The 20,504-nt window shown below is 39.9% G+C and overlaps 1 protein-coding gene across 3 annotated transcripts in view; it reads left to right on the forward strand.

Annotated features, from left to right (window-relative positions):
• Immp2l (inner mitochondrial membrane peptidase subunit 2) overlaps positions 1-20,296 on the forward strand; it is an 862,863-nt gene extending 842,567 nt beyond the window's left edge. For all 3 annotated transcript variants that reach the window (XM_028872262.2, XM_028872265.2, XM_028872267.2), the window contains exon 7: positions 19,667-20,296. In XM_028872262.2, coding sequence (XP_028728095.1) covers positions 19,667-19,786 — 120 coding nt within the window. In that variant the 3' untranslated portion in view covers positions 19,787-20,296. The remainder of the gene's footprint in view (positions 1-19,666) is intronic.
• Positions 20,297-20,504: the final 208 nt, after the last annotated feature.

The following is a 20,504-nucleotide window of genomic DNA, read 5'->3' on the forward strand; positions in this document are numbered from 1 at the left end:
AGTAGGACTTCACTGGCTCAACTGTGAAATTTGTGTTCTTCCTGTGACCTGCAATAGGAATCTGACTGAATAACCTACAGCTTAAGTCCTTGCCTCCCAAATCTGCTGCTTGTCCTGTGATCCCTCTATCATTAAAGGCTACTGCACTGCTGACTTTGCAGGCAGGTGAGAAATAACATTCATATCCACTCATTGTTCTTTCCTCTGTCCCCGTGTCCAGTAGTTGCATTCATGTAGTCAGAAATCACTTGAGTTTCTTTCTATTCTTGTACCATGTGTTCATAACACGAAAAGGTATCTACCTCAAGACATTCATACCTAATAAGGAAGAAAAAGCCTAAATAAAGTGTCATTTCACCATGATAAGTATTAACTGTATATCTGTGTGGGCTGTTGAGGAGTGGACAAGGCCGTGGAAGCCTTCTAGGAGAAGGAGGCAAATAAACTCTCTGTGAGGATGAAGATGAATTATCCTGGAACAAGCGGGAGGCACCTTTCCTGGAGGCAGAAGTGGAACATGCCAACGCCCAGAGGTGTTACCAAGCAATTCCTTTTCAAGGAGGGCACAAAGTAAGGAGGGTTGAGAAAAGAACAAGCGGACACACTCATGGCAGGCCTTTCATAGCATGCCAGGACCGCTGCACTTCATTGGCAGAGCACTGTCTTTACTTTTCTTGCCTTGGGCTGTGGTCAGTGGAAGCTTCCCCAGCCAGTTGAGAACCTGCCTTTCTCGTCCCAATTCTTCCTGTGCAGAGGACTCATTTTCTACAGCCCTCTCTTCTCCACTTCCGTCAAACGGAAGGTGTCGCCTATGAATTATAAACCCCGTCAATGAAGCCCGCCGATGGACCATACACTCGAGGAGATTACACGCTCTCCCTTCTCAGCAAGCCCTTGCATAACTGTCGTGTGGAGTCCAAGGGGGCACAGTTTAGAGTCTTACCACATTTCTTCACTGCTTTTATGTACATTGACATAACCATACTGCTGTAATAGGCACTGGCTTTCCTGTCACTACCAGCGAATGTTCCTTACAGCCCAGTGGCTTGTAACATCCTCTGCTGCTACAAATCAGCAGTGGTTCCCAAACAGACTAGCATAGCTGTGTACAAACCTTAATGTGCAATGTTGGTGTTTTCTGTAGAAAATGAAAGGCCTCACTCTTCCCTGGGGAGAAGAGAGCAAGCCTAGCAAGTGCTGGCACAGGGCCCCTTGCCAACCATTCCGATTTCCAGGGCTCTGCACCTCATTTCACTGGCAGGTATAGCAAGCAGGGATTGAAACTAAGAAACAGTGCTAGGTTTTGAGTCCCAATTCCGCTACCTGGTGATTATGAGCAGCATTTCTGAGCTTGTTTTGGCTTTTGTGGAGCTGGTAATAATCTGAGGTGTGAGATCCTCAAGGATGCTCTTGTCTCACTGGAGTTCGCAGTACAACCTAACAGTCAGGTAGCTCAGTGGCACATGGCACAAATTCATTCTGATATATATTTTTCCTCCTAATAGGCAAATAAGATGTCACAGGAAACGTATTTCATAGTGCTCAGAATGGGTGGGATGATAGCTAGGCTTAGGAAGTAGAATCTTGGACACACAGGACACTGTCTACCACTCCAAAGCTGTAGCACAAAGGTTGTTGGTAGCTTTGCCAGTAAATCTTGATGCACTCAAATCTCTGCCAGTAAGTTTGTGGCTTTGTCTTGCTCCCTCCACATTCATAATCACACACATGGCAGTCAAATGGTTGAGCCCAAGTCAGGGACTATTCTGTGCCGGATGTATTCAGTGGAAGAGGGTGTGGACTCACATGGAGACTTGATCAGAAATGCAGATATTGTTGTGGGTAGTGATGCCTGTCTTGATCTTAGTGAGGTGCACCTTGTCACATGGAATGCACATTTAAAGCCTGCAATGCCTAGAAGATCTTCCTTTCAGAGAAAATGATGTTGCTAGGGTTAAAACCAGGCTTTCAATTATGCTTTATTTTATTTTATCTTTCTATATATGTACTTCTTTGGATTGGTCAGCTTCTGTTGCAAGCTAAGAGCTGCAGTTTTAGTTCTGATCACTCAGGGCATCATTCTGAGTGAGCAGAAAAGCAGCATGAATGGGTTCTAGTTCTGACTCACTCTGCTCTTATAGACATAACAAACAAAAAGATAAAAGGCTCTGTACCCAAGCCTGATGGAAGCTAAATTCTTATTACTGGAACAAGTGAGATATCCAGAAAGTCCCATACATAACCATGTCACATTAGCTTCCCTCAGAACAGTATGCATCCGATGTCAGCAACTGAACCGACTCTACTTCTGTCTTTTTGGGGGACACTTGCTAGTATGTGATATTGTCCCTCATGATCCATAAAGTATCCCACATAAGACCTTATCTCAGAATATTTCTTTTTCAAGTTTAACTTTTTATTGATTCTTTGTGGGTTTCACATCATACATCTTGATCTCATTTATCTCCCTGTCCCTTCCCATCTGCCCTCTACCCTTGCAACTCCCTCCCTAGATAAAAACAAGATAAAATTTAAAGGAAAAGAAAAAAAGAAAAACCTCACTATGGAAGCTGTAGTGTGATACAGTGAGTCACACAGTCCTTTAGACCATATATTGTTACTTGCAAGTGTTCATTGTATTGAGTCCTTGGTCTGGTTTGAGGTCTCTGGTTTTCGCTCCATCATCTATAGTAGGCCTTCACTGGGGCTTCTCTTGGACAGCCTGTTGTTGTCCTGTGTCATTGTCAGAAATATTTTATAGAAAACCCACATCATAGAAAAACTCCCCTTCCCTTACGGGTTGAAAGTTTTTCCAAAAGTAAAAAGAAAGTTCCCTGATCCCAAAGGGAGCTATGTTAAGTTCCCATGTTTCCCTCTTCACTTGGTTCTCGGTAGCTGAGTTTTGGGCATGATGCTATTCACAGGAACTCTCTTGGGCTCTGTAGCTGTCACTTTTATTTATCTTCTTTTGTTCCTGGTTATTTATTTTTGTAAGCCTCCTCCATTTCATTTGGAGAGAAAAGATAAGAGGGAGTGGAAGGAAGCCGAGAGATATGTTAGATAAAGGTGGGTACCATATGACCACCAGAATGAATTGTGGTACACCCTCGGCAGAGGAACAGCTGCATCCACCATCAGAGCAGGACGAGCTGTAGGTAGGCTCTTACTAATGGCTAGCTCGTTTCTCTTAGTAGCTGCCGGCCCAATGCTTCTAAATATGGTTTAAGACAATTTCAACAAGAATAAAGACTTCTATACATCTCTCTTCATGTGTTTATGTGGGCTTTTATTTCATACATAAAAATGGCATGTGGGACATTAGCTACTAGAGGCACACAAGCAAGCAATAAGGCATCAGCCAGTACCATCATCATCCGGTGGATTAATGTGGGTGCTGTGAGTTGCTCACTATCCAAATTATACTCAAGTATTTCATCACCTGCTTAATCAAGCTGCAAAATGAGGAGTTAGACCACTTCACCTCCAGTGATTTGATTTGTGGTAAGGAGACTGGTACATAAACATTAATCCGGGGAAATTAATTCATGAAAATTAGCTGAAGACATCCCTAGAGGCCCGTTTTGTATCTATTTTTTTTGCATAAAATGTTGAACTAACTACTTACGGAAGGTGTCTTAGGGGGCCTAGGATGATTATGCATGATTCTGTAGTTGTCTAGCGAGAATCCTGAAGAGGCCATGAAGTGACCTGGAAATGCATTCTGATTAAAGTGAAGTCTTGAGCAGAAAATTGCTTTGAAATGATTAAAGTTAAAATTGGTGGTAATGAAGGAAAACGCTTGTCCTGTAGTGAGAGGCCTTTGAAAGAGTCTTATTTGGAGTGTTCCATGAAGCAGGTGGCTCTTCCTTTTCAGTGTCAAAATATTAAATTGTATCAACTTGTCACATTACCCAAACTGGAGTTCACTGGAAGAAATAAAGAGAATGTTCTAGATGGTGAAAATTTGGCAGAGGAAATGCTGAGTGAAGGTCTGCCCTGAAGAGAAGGAAGTCATCCAGTGCTCACATGAGCTGTCTTAGATGAATCTGACCAGTGGACCAGGGTAAGCAATAGTCTCTGTGGCTCCTCTGAATGGACAGTGTGGCAGGTTTGTGTTTCACTGTGTTAATTAAACGTTGGTCTTTCCTCCCAGATTATGATGTCCTAGAGAACTTGGATTAGGTTTGGCATTTTCTCTGTGATTCTAGCTCTAGCCTGCTGTCATCCTACCTAGGATTAAGCCCCTCACCCTGAAGACATTAGTTCTCTATGGTGAAATATTCACTTTTGCATATAATTTAAATGTAAATAATATATTTAAAACCTTGAAAATATGTGTTTCAGAACCCAGACTTCTCAGTGGTGATGTCAACATCTGTCTATAACAATGCCTATACCATGTGTAAGTGATAACCCTGCCAGGGTCTAATACAGCACCTATAATCAAACACATTAATGTTTATGCAGTAAAATTATGAATTGGCACACTGCATGAGATGAATAAACACTTTCATTACGTATTATAATACGTAATGCTCACATCTGGTCAGGTGTTGCTACCAGAGGGTTATAAAAATAAAATAGATGGGGGTTTGATAAAGCTGGGAGGGAGCTGAGAGGGCCAGAGTAGAGAGTAATTAGAATACTATATATATATATATATATATATATATATATATATATATATATATATATATGAAATTATTGAAGAACAAATAAAGCAATAACATTTTTTAAATTACATAAGTTTCTCATACTTTCCTGCCCTATAATCATACATACACTATATTTTTCATGATTTAAACAAAGTGTTCCATGACACATATAAATAGATATTGTACCTACATTATATTTTCATTATTAAAATGCATTGCTCAGAAATGAATGAATTATTTCCTTACCCACTGAACCTTGCTTTTCCTTCTGACCCCTGTTCCATTTTTTCTCCGTTTTCCCCCTTCTCTCTTCCATTCCCACACAGCTGTCTGGTTTTGTTCTTATCAAAACCAAACTCTCGGTGCAGGGGGGGTTGCTGCGTTTTTCCTTCGCTGTCTGTAAAATTCACTGTACTAAGGAGGGAAGCTATGATCTTGTCAGTGTCCTTGTGTAAATGGGAGTCAGTTTACTGAGGAAGGGGCACTCTTCGTGTGTCTGTTTATCACGAACTGGGTTCATCTGCTCAGTTTTGTGGACAACCACCTTGGGACCATGGAAGTGGGTAGTAAGTCTAATGCTGTCCTCTCTAGGAACCTTGTCTGCTAATACCAAAAATAGTGATGAGAAACTTGAGTGCTTGGTTAATCCATGTTTGAAGTGAAGTGGGTGGTATTGTCTCTATTCTCCAGTCTATTGTCAAAATGTCTCTTGGAGAATACTTTTGGTCAGTTCAATCGCTCATTTTATGATGTGACATTTATTTGTTACCTTTATTTCCAATTCCACTTGATTTACATATGCTGTGCTTATGGTTCTGCCTGTATCTTCAAGAAAGCTAGCTCCCCTTTATGCAAGCTGTTAAAAGAATTCCCTTCTCTCTTTCTTAGTCTCATAGGATGCTTTGAAAGATAACCTTCAGCATTGTTGGTGGTGTAAAATGATGAAACAAACACACATAAATGATGAAAAAAAAAAACAGAAGAGAGAGGTGAGCTGAGGGAGGCAGGATCAGCTCTACCAGGGCCTCCTCGCTCACACTCACTGAATGCCTGTCACCAAAGCAGAGGCTATAGTGGCATCTCTGCTTTCTCTGCACCACCCTCAGCAATGGTTATAAGCACAGCACCCCCCTTTGGCGTTCCCCAATCTGGAACAAGTTGGAGCACATTGTCAGTATAGCACCCAGAAATGCTCCCTCGCTAACAATGAACAAATTGATGTTGATGTTGTATTCTGGAAATTTTTAGATAAGAAGAGGATAGATAGCCAGACCTGTGACCAAATAACCACCAGGACCCATCGAGGCATAAGCTGTTCTTCTCTTATTATTATTTGTCAATAATTAATGGTAGTCATTGGAGTCAAGGAACATCAACTTTCCTTCCATTTATAACTTTCTTAGATGAATTTTTAGGAAAGAATGAAAATAGATGTGTAACCTGGGTAAAAACATTTGTGTATCCTCTCATAATTCTTTTGAGACAGTAGTGTAGTTATCGTAGGAACCCCGTGCCTCCCTTTGTTGAAGCATATTATAAGTAATTACAGAAGCATCCTGGCTCCAGATAATGTCTTCTAAATAATAGTGAATGTTTTTCTTAAAAGAGATTGCAGACTCAAGATGTTCCAAGGGCCCGTGAGAAGGCTTCCTGGGTAAGGGCACTGAACACTGAGGTTGATGACTTGAGTTCAGTTCCCAGAGACACATGGTAAAATGAGAAGACAGAGTCCTGAAGTTTGTCCCCTGGCCTTCATATGTGCAGAATGTGACCTTCGTACGCATAGAAACACAAAAGGAGTAAATCAATAACCAAAAAATAATTGTTTGGAAAGATGCATCTATAAAGGACCTTGGTTGTCAGATTACAATGTTGACATTGTATAAAGGCTTGATAAATCAGTTCTTGTTTTAAACAAGTATCCTTCACAGTCTGTGTATTTCTTCAGTTTGATTTGACTTCCAAACATAGTTATGAGTGATTTAATATTGTGGAATAAGTGTCATTGGACCTTGTTCATGTGGAAACCTCTGTCTTCTTATGCTACTAAGTAGACTCAGCAAAGACAGATTTTATTTGTTAATACTATGGATATAACTGTTTATTTTTTCTATTTTAAAAACATTTAAATCAAATGAGCCTGCAGTTTTGTGCTTTATCACATTTCTCACATTGGTCCCCTCTTGTCCTCACCTCAGGTCTGAGCATTTTCTTAAAAGAACCTCTGGCCCCACTAGCAGCCTCCTTTATTTATTTCCCGTGTTTTCTCCTCCATCCAACCTCCGAAGTCTCGCCTTTTCCTCCTTACTTTGCCCTTGTGAGGCCTTCCTTCAAGACAAGGCTCTCGAAGCCGAGAAATAGAGGTGTGTTCTGTACACTGCAGGCCCGCGGAGAGGGAGGAGGAAGCATGGCCACACACACCTGTGCCCCTGGCACCTGGAGGGAAGCTGGGCCGGTGATGCGTATGTCTGCCTACCAGAAGCCAAAATAACTTCTCAGTGGAGCCAATTCGATCAAAGACAAGCAATTCAGTGGGAATTTAGCTCACGCAGTTCCTTGGCATTTTGTAGACACAGCGAACTAGGTGACTGATAGCGAGAACTACTTTCCAGCTGGTACTAACGGTGTTTCCTAAAGCTGTGCTCCCTAAGGTCAGGAGCATCAACCTTCAGGCTGATGTGTACAGTGCTATGCTAGGTAAAAGAACAACCCTACACTTGTGTATAGCTAAAAAAAAAAAAAAAAAAAAAAAAATGAGAATTTGGACTTTGCTAATGTTCAGTTTCATGGATTTTTGGTGAATTCTAAAATTGTTTGCTGATCAAATAGTATACAATCACAACAAGGTAGTGACTATTATTCTAGATGATTGATTCTTAATCTATGTGCTCAGTGCTCCCTAGGGCTAAGGGATTAATTGTAAAGGGCTCATTATTACAAGCAGATGAACCTATTTTCCTCATTCAGTAGACACTAAAAATACAGAGACCTGTTAGGATTTTTCAATCTGCCCATGAATGTGCTTTCATAAATGTGCTGTAAATGTTCATTTTCAATATCTAAACAATGTTGTAAACCCATTAAAGAAAGCATAGTCCTATGTGGGATACACATTAGTAAAGGAGCAAGGAGGATCAACTCCTCCTGTGACACTGTATGGCTGGTACTTTAATCAGCTTTGTTATTATAACATATATTCAAGACAAGACAGACATCACAGCAAACGTCTTTAATCCCTGCACTGGGGAGGCTGAAGTAGGTGGATCTCTGTGAGTTCCAGACTAGCCAGGGATGTGTAGTGATACTCTGTCTGAAAACAGTGATTAAAAACCAACTAAAAGTACAAGATAATAAGCTTCTAAAAAGGGGAGGGATTTATCTTGGCCCCAGTTTGGTAGGTTTTAGCCCATGATTGGTTGGCCTGTTCCTTTGGGGCTAGAGGCACAGCGGTTCACCATAGCAGCAGCATGCAGAAAAGCTGTACTTTTGACTGGGATGCCAGAGAGTGAGGTGGGGTGGGAGATAGGGGTGAGGAGTGGAGAGGAGGGAGAGAGTGAGAGAGCACCCAGGATGAGTAGAAGACCTCCAACTAGTCCCTATCCTTTAAAGGACCACAAGAGGTAGGGGAAAAGCCTACAACAGAGAGAGGCCTTTAAGGGACATTAAGACCCAACTGTAACAGTTGGTCAAGTACTTAACCTAATGGAAACCTGTTTTTTAGACTAAATATATCCTCTTCCCCTCTTTAATAATATTTTTCTCTTTTCCCCTCAATATGTTCTTTGTTCTGTGTTTTGAGTACTTGGATACATCATGGACCTGACTTCCATATTTCTTGTTACTTGCATGCATAGTCATCTTCTGGGGCTGTGATAACAAAATACAACAGTGATAGCTTAAGCAAGAGGCATTTATTTTCTCATAGTTCTATAGAAAATAGTACAAGATCAAGGGGCCAGCAGACTTGGTGTGTTGTAAGCCATCTTTTCATGGATCGGAGACAGAGCCGTCATTCAGCGTTCTTACGTTGTTCTTTCCACTGTGTGTGTGTATGCATGCCTGGGCTTCATCTGTGATTTGATCTCCTCCTATAAGAACACAAATGAGTTTGCATCTGAGTCTCATCTTAGCTTCATGACTTCCTTAAAGGCAGACCTGGGCAAATTCTGAAACATACTGGGTACTTAGATTTCATCATGCAGATGTGGAGGGATACAGTTCAGCCCATTTGCTTTTGATGAGTATCTGGTATGCTCAGCAATATACATGGCCTGACAGAGTCAGGAGCGTGGTGAGTAGGGTGGCCATGCTCTGCTTTGTCCTACCATTTTACTCTCATTTCCCTAACTTAAGTCTGTGCCTCTTTGTCTGTCAGAAATGTCATATTGGGATATTGGGATAAAAACTATGATGTAGAAATTCACTTATTGTAGTGTTAACTGGAAAATATTTTGCTTTTACTGGTATCCTTGCGTATAAAGGAGACGGTGTCTGCCTCATGAGTCATTATGAGAACTGAGTCATATGTGTAAGTCATTCAAAACACAGCCTTCTGGTGTCAAACAGTAAGTGGAACATGGAACAAAGCAAAGGGTGAGGGGGATGATTATGTTTGTCAGGTGCTGATTTTATGTGTCACTGTGGTTGGGTCACGGTGCCCAGATACGTTGGCAAATACTATTCTAGATGATTTTGTTTTCCAGTGAGACAGTCTGTCTTCCATGAGGAGGGTGGGCCTCCTCAAGTCAGCTGAAGGCCTGAGTACTGCAGTAGACTGGGGTACACAGTGCAAGAAGAGAATGAGCAGGCAAATTGCCCAGTGCCTTCTCTACCACATCAGCTGTCCCACCCTCTCACTGACTACCTTCAGGTTGAACTGCAGCCTTTCCCTGATTCTCCAGTCTGCTAGCCTCTCTGGTCAGATTTTGGACTTGCCAAACCTCTCTAATCACATGTGCTACTTATTACGATAAATTTCCTTATGTGTCTGAATCCTGTTCCATTTATCTAAAGACTGTCTCTAATATAGCAGGTGGGGAAGCCAAAGCTATGTCCAACACCTAATTTTTAATTTAAAAAAGTTCATATGATTTTTAATTTCAGGCATTTCTATAGTCACTGTATTCTCCCCTTGTCTGTAGACAGACACATCAATAAAAAAATTAAAAAACCATTACAAGACAGTTCAAAGCAATTTTCTGTACATATTAATCTCAGTATTTTTTAAAGCTTGAATTTCACATTTCTGTATCATCATTCTAAATAATATTGATATTATCCTGCAAAATGTTCACCATTGGTATTCATAATTTTTAAGATTAACTCTTTCAGGAAGTGAGACTGGTACTTTTAATATATTTTCAGAATTAAAAAAAAAAGATTAGTTTCAGTAAAATGAGTATGGAGTATAAACTCAGAATTAAATCACTGTGTCTAAAACTGAGCTCCAAACGAAGCAAGCAAGCAAATGTACTGCAACAGCTCAGCCAAGTTAAAACATTGGCAAATCACCCTTATGATCAAAGTTAAACAGCTTGGAAAAGCAACTCAGTGTTTGAGATACAACAGAGCCGCTTCTCTCAAAACCTAGGATGGGTTTTGATGGAGGAAGCGGGGACCACTGTTCTCTAACTCAGCTGAACGTAGACTTGAGCAAAGCTAGACAGAAATTGTAATCTGATGTGAGATCATCCACATCCAGTGAAGTATTCCCTAGCTGGTAACACTGTTGGCATGGTTGTGTGTGTGTGTGTGTGGGGGGGGGGGTGTATGTGCATGCATGGGGTTGTGCATCACATGAGTGAGCCTGTTTATAGGAGCTAAATATTGATACTAATTGTCTTCCTTGGTTGCTTTCTACCTTATTTTTTTGGGATGGGGTCTCTCAGTGTTCCTAGAGCTTGTACCTTGTACATTCAGCTACATTCACTCGGCTAGCCTGGCTGGCCAGTGAGCTCCAGGGATCCTCCTGTCTCTACACCCCAGAGCAGGTATTACAGGTGCATACTATCACACCTCAATTTTTTTCTTATGTGGATGCTGGGAATCATATTTAGGTCCTCATGCTGATGTGTCAAGCACTTACCTAATTGAGCCATTTTTTTCCACTCTTATATTGCCATGACTTTTCAGCGTGTTCTAGGATGTTTCTGCCTACCCACTTTTCACACTTAAGTAAGTCTGGTGACATCTCAAACTATGAGAGAATTCATATTACTCCCATGCTTCTGAGGCCAACTGATTAGCAGCCTAAATTCTGTTGGCTCTGTGTTGTAACAGATTATAAACTTCTAGCTAGTGATTAGGATGTGAGCATCATTAAGAAGGAGGATACATTTTCCTCATTTAATTTTGACTTTTGGACATTCTCAAATTGAATAAAAATGAATTAAAAACAAACATTAATACTGAATGTAAGTAGAAACAAATGAGCCTGCTTATAAATTGAAATCATAACTCACTTGGGAAGAAGGGAAGATTTAAGCCAACTGTGAACACAGCCAACATCCTTCCAATAAAATGTATTGGAGCTGCTATGGATAGAAATGGTCTGCCCCAAGAATTTAGTCTCCTCCCATTGTAAAGTATTAGAAGGATGGGAGCCCGGGTGTTGGAAGCTGGGGTGTTCAGGAGGTGATCAACATTACATAAAGGCTTTAGAGTGCAACCTCTAGGACAAAATTCTAGTAGATTTATCAGAGGAAAGAGGAAACCAGATAGACATCTGTACACATGCATGCTCCCTGCTTCACATCTGGGGGACACCAGGATAAAGGCTGTCACCATCTGTGTATCCTCAACCTCACACTTTCAGAAACATGAGCCACCATGAACCTTCTTTCTGTATAACTCACCCAAATTGTAGGAGGCAGACATTGGCAACAGAAAATGTACTAATTCAGGAACCAAAATGATTGCCAAGAAAACTCGGTTTTTACTAAGAAAATTCATTGTAGGTAGAAATTATGATATAATTATGTTCAAAATATTTTTTATATATTTTAGAACCACGTAAATGAGTATTTAAATATAAAACACCCAGTCACTGTGGAAGAAGTGAAATAAAATATAAAGGTGAGAAGTGAAGGGCAGCTTTTGGGTACTGGTCATCTTATCTATCAATATATTCCCTGAATTGACACCCAAGACCATCGGCACACCAGTACCAGATGTTGCTTATCAATGACCCTCCTTGCTAAAAGGAACCCAAGCACCTGAGGGAAATATCTGATTACACATGAAACAGGCATGAGGTCCAGGATGAGCCTGAAGTACCCTGTGGTACCTAAAACTAAGTAAGTGCTTAAAGACTGAAGGTGACATGTCTAAAGGACACACAGAACCCCACTGACCAAACCTGAGATATCCAAGCATCCTACAAACAAGCAGAAGATAAGTTTTGACTTAAAACACAAACAAACAAAAACAAAAATAAGGAAGCCTTGCCAGCACACAGGAGGTTGTGGCAGGGGGATTTCTTTGAGTACCAGTGCAGTCTGAGTCTCAGCCAGACAGTGAGTTACAGGCTAACCTGGACTGCAAAGTCTCAAAAACCACACACATACATACATACTATGATATAACATAACTTATGTATATAACAAATAAACAAAAGAAATACAAGAAGTTGGTGCTAAGAGAGAAAGAGATATTGTTATAAAGAAATTGCCCACTAAAATTATAAAAGAATTAGTAGATAAATAAGGCACAGTAGTGAAGTGCAATAAAACAATTAGATAAATTGTACTCAACATTCATGGTATTCATACTGTTTTAAAATATCCATATATATATACATATATATATATGTTATCTGAAAATGAAAATGTGTGTTAACTGATAGAAATATTGGGTCACCCTCACCTTGAGCTATTGAACTTCGTATTTCAGTAGTTGTGGGAACTGATATTTCATGTTTCCTCATCAAACAGAACTGGAAAAATAAAGTATCAACTGCATTTTTTTCCTTGCCAAAACTTTTGCCTTCATGAGTGAAAAACTTAGGCAAGTTGAGCTATAAGACATGGTGCTGTGGATATCACTCTATGTAAATAAAACACTGATGGCCAGTGACCAGGCAGGAAGTATAGGCGGGACAAAGAGAGAGGAGAATTGGGGAAACAGGAAGAAGGAGGAGAGAGACTGCAGCCACCGCCAGGAGAAGAGCATGTAGAGACGCCGGTAAGCCACCAGCCACGTGGCAAGGTATAGATTTATAAAAATGGGTTAATATAAGATAAAAGAACAGTTAGCAAGAAGCCTGCCACGGCCATACAGTTTATAAGTGATATAAGCGTCTGAGTGATTATTTTATAAGTGGATTGTGGGACTGCAGGGCTTGGGGAACCTGGAGAGAAGCCCTCCAGCAACAAATGGCGCCCAACGGCTCGAGTTTCCACCTTAAACCTGAGAATATTTAATAACCAATTCTAAACAGAGCCAAAACCAGGTTCCTGCTTCTTGTCTCATACGGGCAGCTAGATGCGACAAAACACAAGTTTGGACACTGGCGGGTTCCTGGCGGGTGCGTTTGACCGGCAGTATGGCGGAAATGAGGCATCTGCCAGCGGCAAATTAAGCTGTGTGGTAGATTTAGTCTTTACTAGTATTTAAAAAAAAAAAAAAAAAAAAAGAGGTTTCTGGGCTACACGCTGCTTTGATAAAAGCTTAGACCCACTATTTCTGAGACTTGATGACTCCCAGAGCTGGCAGAAAACGTACCACTGCCATGTTGGGAAGCTGAAGTGGGCGGAGCCAGCAGCCACAGCGCCGTTTCAGGCTTACAATGGTACAGTTTAAAGCAATAGGCTCAAGGCTCAAGGTAATATAAAACATAAGCCACATAAAGATGGCTACCACACAGAGAATCTGGATTATGTTCTCTTTGATATTCATAATTAAAGAAAAACATTTGATTACAAAAGCTGTTGAGTTATGCCAAAATGTATATTTTAAAGGTACCTTGACTTCAAAATTTGGATATAAGGATATGTTACTTTGGAAAAGAGGTTCTGCTTTTGTTTCCACAGAAAGCCAGAGGCTGTGGACTTGTTCCAGATTAAGATACATCAGGTTTCACCAGCCAAGACCCTCTGAAAGGACTCCGATGACACCATGGCCCAGATGATCCAACATCCAGATCGGTTTCAAGGCAACTGGTTCACACAATACAGCCTCACGGACTACCCCATAGGTCTAAAATTTTCTTTGCGTCCCCATAAGATACAGCGCCCCCTCCAGCAGGAAGTAGTAAGAGATGCTACGCCCAAATTCCCAAATATACCAAGCTGGCTTTAGAGGTGGAATTGGCTCACTCCCCTCTAAACCCAGACATATTGCTTTAAAAAAAAAATGGTTAAGGGATTCTTGTGTCCCAAATCAGAAGAGCCCTCTGGTGTGGGACAGAGAAAAAACAATATTTTTATTTAAAACAGGTTGATTATAAATGTGATCTCTTTCTAAAAAAGAAAAGGGGGGGAATATGATATATAGGAGGATATGGAGATGATAAGATAAAAGGGTAGATTAATGAACCTACTTTTAAAGAACAACTTGTTTAAAATGTTTTACATTGGTATAGATTTTAGTTTATGTTTAAAATGTTTTACATTGGTATAAATTTTAGTTCATTGATACAAACTTGAAGTTAATTTTGTTATACTGTATATATATATATATATATATATATATATATATATATATATATATATATTTCTATTCTTGTTTGAGGTATTATGTTTATATAACTCATTTAAAATTGTAATGGATAATTAAAAAATAGATTAATAATTAGTCATCTATGATAATCATATCTGTAGCCATGTTAGTTAAGTCTTCTAGGTATACATAGATATATTTCAGATAGATAGGTAATCTTCAAACACTTCATAGACCTAGAGAATATGGCATTTAAATAACTTAGAATTCTGTTGACGTGAGACACAATTGCTCCTGGCTGCACCAATTTGATCCCGAGAGAATGTTGGGCTTCTAAGACATTTCCATTTGGAAGTTTGTCTTTTGGCACAAAATGGCCTACTGGGCAAAGAACTGCCCTTGCCTTGATGGCTGACAGTACAAATGCAATGCTGTCCTTTCTGGACAAGCGGGACACAAGGAAAGCGACCACTGTACTCTGCCAAGACAAGGTAAGATGGTCTCTTAAAATTCCTGCTTCTAAAAATGGTCTGTCAGATACTCTAGGCCTGTAGCCAATTTGAATGCACCAACAATGCTGAGAAACATTAGGTGACTGTCCAGGCTGCCAGCTGTCTTGGTCTACTCTTGCAAGATTCCCGAAAGTTGCTTGCATCCATCTACCATTTCTCAGGTACCATTATGTTCCTTCTCAGGTCTTTGATGTGGTTGAAGGCTAGATAGTCGTAATTTCCTCAGTTATGATAAAAGATAAGTTAGCTATAAAACCTTAAACTCACAAATATAAGATAGATAGGACATCTTCTTTAATATTGTAACTATAATTCTTGCTCGGTAATTGTTTTGTTATATGTAATTTTACCATGTTAAAGTTAAAACCTTTCTTTTTAAAAAAAAGAAGAAAGGGGAAGTGCTGTGGATATCACTCTATGTAAATAAAACACTGATGGCCAGTGACCAGGCAGGAAGTATAGGCGGGACAAAGAGAGAGGAGAATTGGGGAAACAGGAAGAAGGAGGAGAGAGACTGCAGCCACCGCCAGGAGAAGAGCATGTAGAGACGCCGGTAAGCCACCAGCCACGTGGCAAGGTATAGATTTATAAAAATGGGTTAATATAAGATAAAAGAACAGTTAGCAAGAAGCCTGCCACGGCCATACAGTTTATAAGTGATATAAGCGTCTGAGTGATTATTTTATAAGTGGATTGTGGGACTGCAGGGCTTGGGGAACCTGGAGAGAAGCCCTCCAGCAACAAATGGCGCCCAACGGCTCGAGTTTCCACCTTAAACCTGAGAATATTTAATAACCAATTCTAAACAGAGCCAAAACCAGGTTCCTGCTTCTTGTCTCATACGGGCAGCTAGATGCGACAAAACACAAGTTTGGACACTGGCGGGTTCCTGGCGGGTGCGTTTGACCGGCAGTATGGCGGAAATGAGGCATCTGCCAGCGGCAAATTAAGCTGTGTGGTAGATTTAGTCTTTACTAGTATTTAAAAAAAAAAAAAAAAAAAAAAAGAGGTTTCTGGGCTACACGCTGCTTTGATAAAAGCTTAGACCCACTATTTCTGAGACTTGATGACTCCCAGAGCTGGCAGAAAACGTACCACTGCCATGTTGGGAAGCTGAAGTGGGCGGAGCCAGCAGCCACAGCGCCGTTTCAGGCTTACAATGGTACAGTTTAAAGCAATAGGCTCAAGGCTCAAGGTAATATAAAACATAAGCCACATAAAGATGGCTACCACACAGAGAATCTGGATTATGTTCTCTTTGATATTCATAATTAAAGAAAAACATTTGATTACAAAAGCTGTTGAGTTATGCCAAAATGTATATTTTAAAGGTACCTTGACTTCAAAATTTGGATATAAGGATATGTTACTTTGGAAAAGAGGTTCTGCTTTTGTTTCCACAGAAAGCCAGAGGCTGTGGACTTGTTCCAGATTAAGATACATCAGGTTTCACCAGCCAAGACCCTCTGAAAGGACTCCGATGACACCATGGCCCAGATGATCCAACATCCAGATCGGTTTCAAGGCAACTGGTTCACACAATACAGCCTCACGGACTACCCCATAGGTCTAAAATTTTCTTTGCGTCCCCATAAGATACAGCGCCCCCCTCCAGCAGGAAGTAGTAAGAGATGCTACGCCCAAATTCCCAAATATACCAAGCTGGCTTTAGAGGTGGAATTGGCTCACTCCCCTCTAAACCCAGACATATTGCTTTAAAAAAAAAATGGTTAAGGGATTCTTGTGTCCCAAATCAGAAGAGCCCTCTGGTGTGGGACAGAGAAAAAACAATATTTTTATTTAAAACAGGTTGATTATAAATGTGATCTCTTTCTAAAAAAGAAAAGGGGATATGATATATAGGAGGATATGGAGATGATAAGATAAAAGGGTAGATTAATGAACCTACTTTTAAAGAACAACTTGTTTAAAATGTTTTACATTGGTATAGATTTTAGTTTATGTTTAAAATGTTTTACATTGGTATAAATTTTAGTTCATTGATACAAACTTGAAGTTAATTTTGTTATACTGTATATATATATATATATATATATATATATATATATATATTTCTATTCTTGTTTGAGGTATTATGTTTATATAACTCATTTAAAATTGTAATGGATAATTAAAAAATAGATTAATAATTAGTCATCTATGATAATCATATCTGTAGCCATGTTAGTTAAGTCTTCTAGGTATACATAGATATATTTCAGATAGATAGGTAATCTTCAAACACTTCATAGACCTGGAGAATATGGCATTTAAATAACTTAGAATTCTGTTGACGTGAGACACAATTGCTCCTGGCTGCACCAATTTGATCCCGAGAGAATGTTGGGCTTCTAAGACATTTCCATTTGGAAGTTTGTCTTTTGGCACAAAATGGCCTACTGGGCAAAGAACTGCCCTTGCCTTGATGGCTGACAGTACAAATGCAATGCTGTCCTTTCTGGACAAGCGGGACACAAGGAAAGCGACCACTGTACTCTGCCAAGACAAGGTAAGATGGTCTCTTAAAATTCCTGCTTCTAAAAATGGTCTGTCAGATACTCTAGGCCTGTAGCCAATTTGAATGCACCAACAATGCTGAGAAACATTAGGTGACTGTCCAGGCTGCCAGCTGTCTTGGTCTACTCTTGCAAGATTCCCGAAAGTTGCTTGCATCCATCTACCATTTCTCAGGTACCATTATGTTCCTTCTCAGGTCTTTGATGTGGTTGAAGGCTAGATAGTCGTAATTTCCTCAGTTATGATAAAAGATAAGTTAGCTATAAAACCTTAAACTCACAAATATAAGATAGATAGGACATCTTCTTTAATATTGTAACTATAATTCTTGCTCGGTAATTGTTTTGTTATATGTAATTTTACCATGTTAAAGTTAAAACCTTTCTTTTTAAAAAAAGAAGAAAGGGGAAGTGCTGTGGATATCACTCTATGTAAATAAAACACTGATGGCCAGTGACCAGGCAGGAAGTATAGGCGGGACAAAGAGAGAGGAGAATTGGGGAAACAGGAAGAAGGAGGAGAGAGACTGCAGCCACCGCCAGGAGAAGAGCATGTAGAGACGCCGGTAAGCCACCAGCCACGTGGCAAGGTATAGATTTATAAAAATGGGTTAATATAAGATAAAAGAACAGTTAGCAAGAAGCCTGCCACGGCCATACAGTTTATAAGTGATATAAGCGTCTGAGTGATTATTTTATAAGTGGATTGTGGGACTGCGGGGCTTGGGGAACCTGGAGAGAAGCCCTCCAGCAACAACATGGTACAAGTCAGTGTCCTGGACCCTGGGTAAAGTAAGTTAGCTGGGGATGGAAGCAATCACACACAGCAGGTGTATTCTGAGATCCTTGATGAGACACTATGTTTTGAAAATAAATGACTCTAAAAGACATTTGCTAGGGCAACTGGACTATGTTGAATATGGGCTGTGTCTGACCTGTATTAATGTATTAATATGAGATAGTTGGCATATGGCAATGTGGTCATGTGGGAAAGGGTTCTAGTTCTTATATAAATTTTGAAGTATTTAGGTATAAATTTCACAGGGTATTACTAACTTTCAAAAGGCTCAGAAAACAAGTATAATGTGTATGTTGATGTGTGTACAGAGAAGTATAATGTATAAGCTGATGTGTGTGCAGATAAGTATAATATATACATCAATGTGTGTGCAGACAAGGATAATGTATATATTTTGATGGTATGTAGACAGTTGCATATGCTGATGTGTGTGCAGAAAATTATAATGTATATACTGAGTGTGTGCAGGCAAGTGTAATGTATGCATTAACTGTGTGCAGACAAATATAATGCATATGTTGATGTGTGTGCAGACAAGTATAATGTATATGTTATTGTGTGTACAGACAAGTATAATGCATATGTTGATGTGTGTACAGACAAGTATAATGTATATGTTGATATGTGTGCAGACAAGTATAATGTATATGTTGATATGTGTGCACACATGTACTGAGAGGGAGTTACTGCAGCAAAGCATGAGTGACTGGTGATGTTTTCTGGGGAGAGTCAATTTTATGCTTATTTTTAAGTTTTACTTTCAGAATGATTAGAAGGAAAGAAACCATTCCCAAGTCCCCAGGGCTTCTTGCTCTCCTTTGAGCTGATCCCATTTATATTTAAGTGACAGCGTGTTTCTGGTTTCTTCTCTCCCAGCAGAGCACTGCTCAGCTTCACAAATGCTGCTGTTTTCAATCTGCCATGATCTTGGTGCTTTCTCTCTCTTGGTCTTCCACCTCCTTTGTGTGAGCTCTCCTCCTTTCTCTGGGTACTTGTTAATGTTACTCAGTGACTCTCCCTGGAAGCAGTCTCCACTCAGAATCACACCAGAAGTCTGATCGCTCATCCAGCAAATGGAACAATGTTTTTGAGACATAAATATGTATTTGGGTCTCTATGACTATTTTATGAAGGTCTCTCTTGGGCAATAGCTCTAGAGGACATCTGAGACTGTAGACTAGATTTGTGTTTCCCAGGTCTGTGCAAACAGACTGTTGGGGGTGGAGGTTAATGTTGGAGGCAGTCTGGTACTAAATCCAGGTTCCAATGCATTTTATGTATATGACTTTCTAAACTCAGTTTACTGTTCTAGAAAATTAAAAGTATAATTCCCTCAAATGACTGTTATGAAGATTCAGGTTCTGACACCTGTCAAGCCCTTGGGAAAATGCCCCTAAGTGTTCTCTGTTTTAATCATGATCTTTCCATGGCATGTCAGATCTGAATCAAATGTGGTTTTCAAGCTATTTATAATGGTCAATATGAAGTGATTTATTTGTTGCTGTCTCTGTGTCCCCCTGGATTCAGGTTTCTCTGGGACTTCTGCATGCCCATGCCACACATATCTTGTGGCCTCCAGAGCGCTGGCAGAGACTGGAATCTGTGCTTCCTCCAGAGCGCTTCCCAATCCATAGTCGTGATGAGTGACCTTATGAGAGGCTCATCATAGGAGGAGCTGCAGACACCAGACGCCTCCTACCAAAGAGAGATGCTCCAGTGATGCTGAGCAAGAGACCTCTGTATGTCTTTAAGGTGGTCTGGAATTTCAAAGAAAGACTTTCAATATTAAACAGTATTCAATGACAACTGATTGTGTGTTGTATTTAATTCTATATTGTTTATCATCAAAAATATGCAGGCCTTGGAGAACATGAAAGCATTCTACCTGTATATATTAAAGATAGTAAATTGGAGAATATTGTGCATAGTTATTGATGAGATTTTCCCTTGAAGCCTACTGCTGAAAGATTTTTAAAATTAATGTGCAGTGAAGATGATTTGTCTTTCAATGTTCAGACAGAACAGGGAAAACTACGTATTCTGCATATAAGGATAGTGATTGCATTGTAATTGATGATATCCACAGAACAGTGACTCCCAGTTAGGAAGGACCAGGAACTGTGTGTGATGTCAAATAAAACAGTGATTTGTACAGATCTTGTTTGGGGTGTTTAATTATCAGTTAACCAAACATCCACTAATGAAAAACGTTTTATCTCTTATCCAAGGCAGAAATTAAAGTAATGGCAAAAAAGTTCTGTCAATAGTTGATATAACCGAATGTTTTTTATTGGCCTTTTTAAATTTAAAACTTCGGAGCAATCCCATGCCTGTTCACAATGATGAATAAGTTCATTGGTCAGCA

Source organism: Peromyscus leucopus, chromosome 14 (genome assembly GCF_004664715.2).
Source record: "Peromyscus leucopus breed LL Stock chromosome 14, UCI_PerLeu_2.1, whole genome shotgun sequence".
Lineage (NCBI taxonomy): Eukaryota > Metazoa > Chordata > Mammalia > Rodentia > Cricetidae > Peromyscus > Peromyscus leucopus.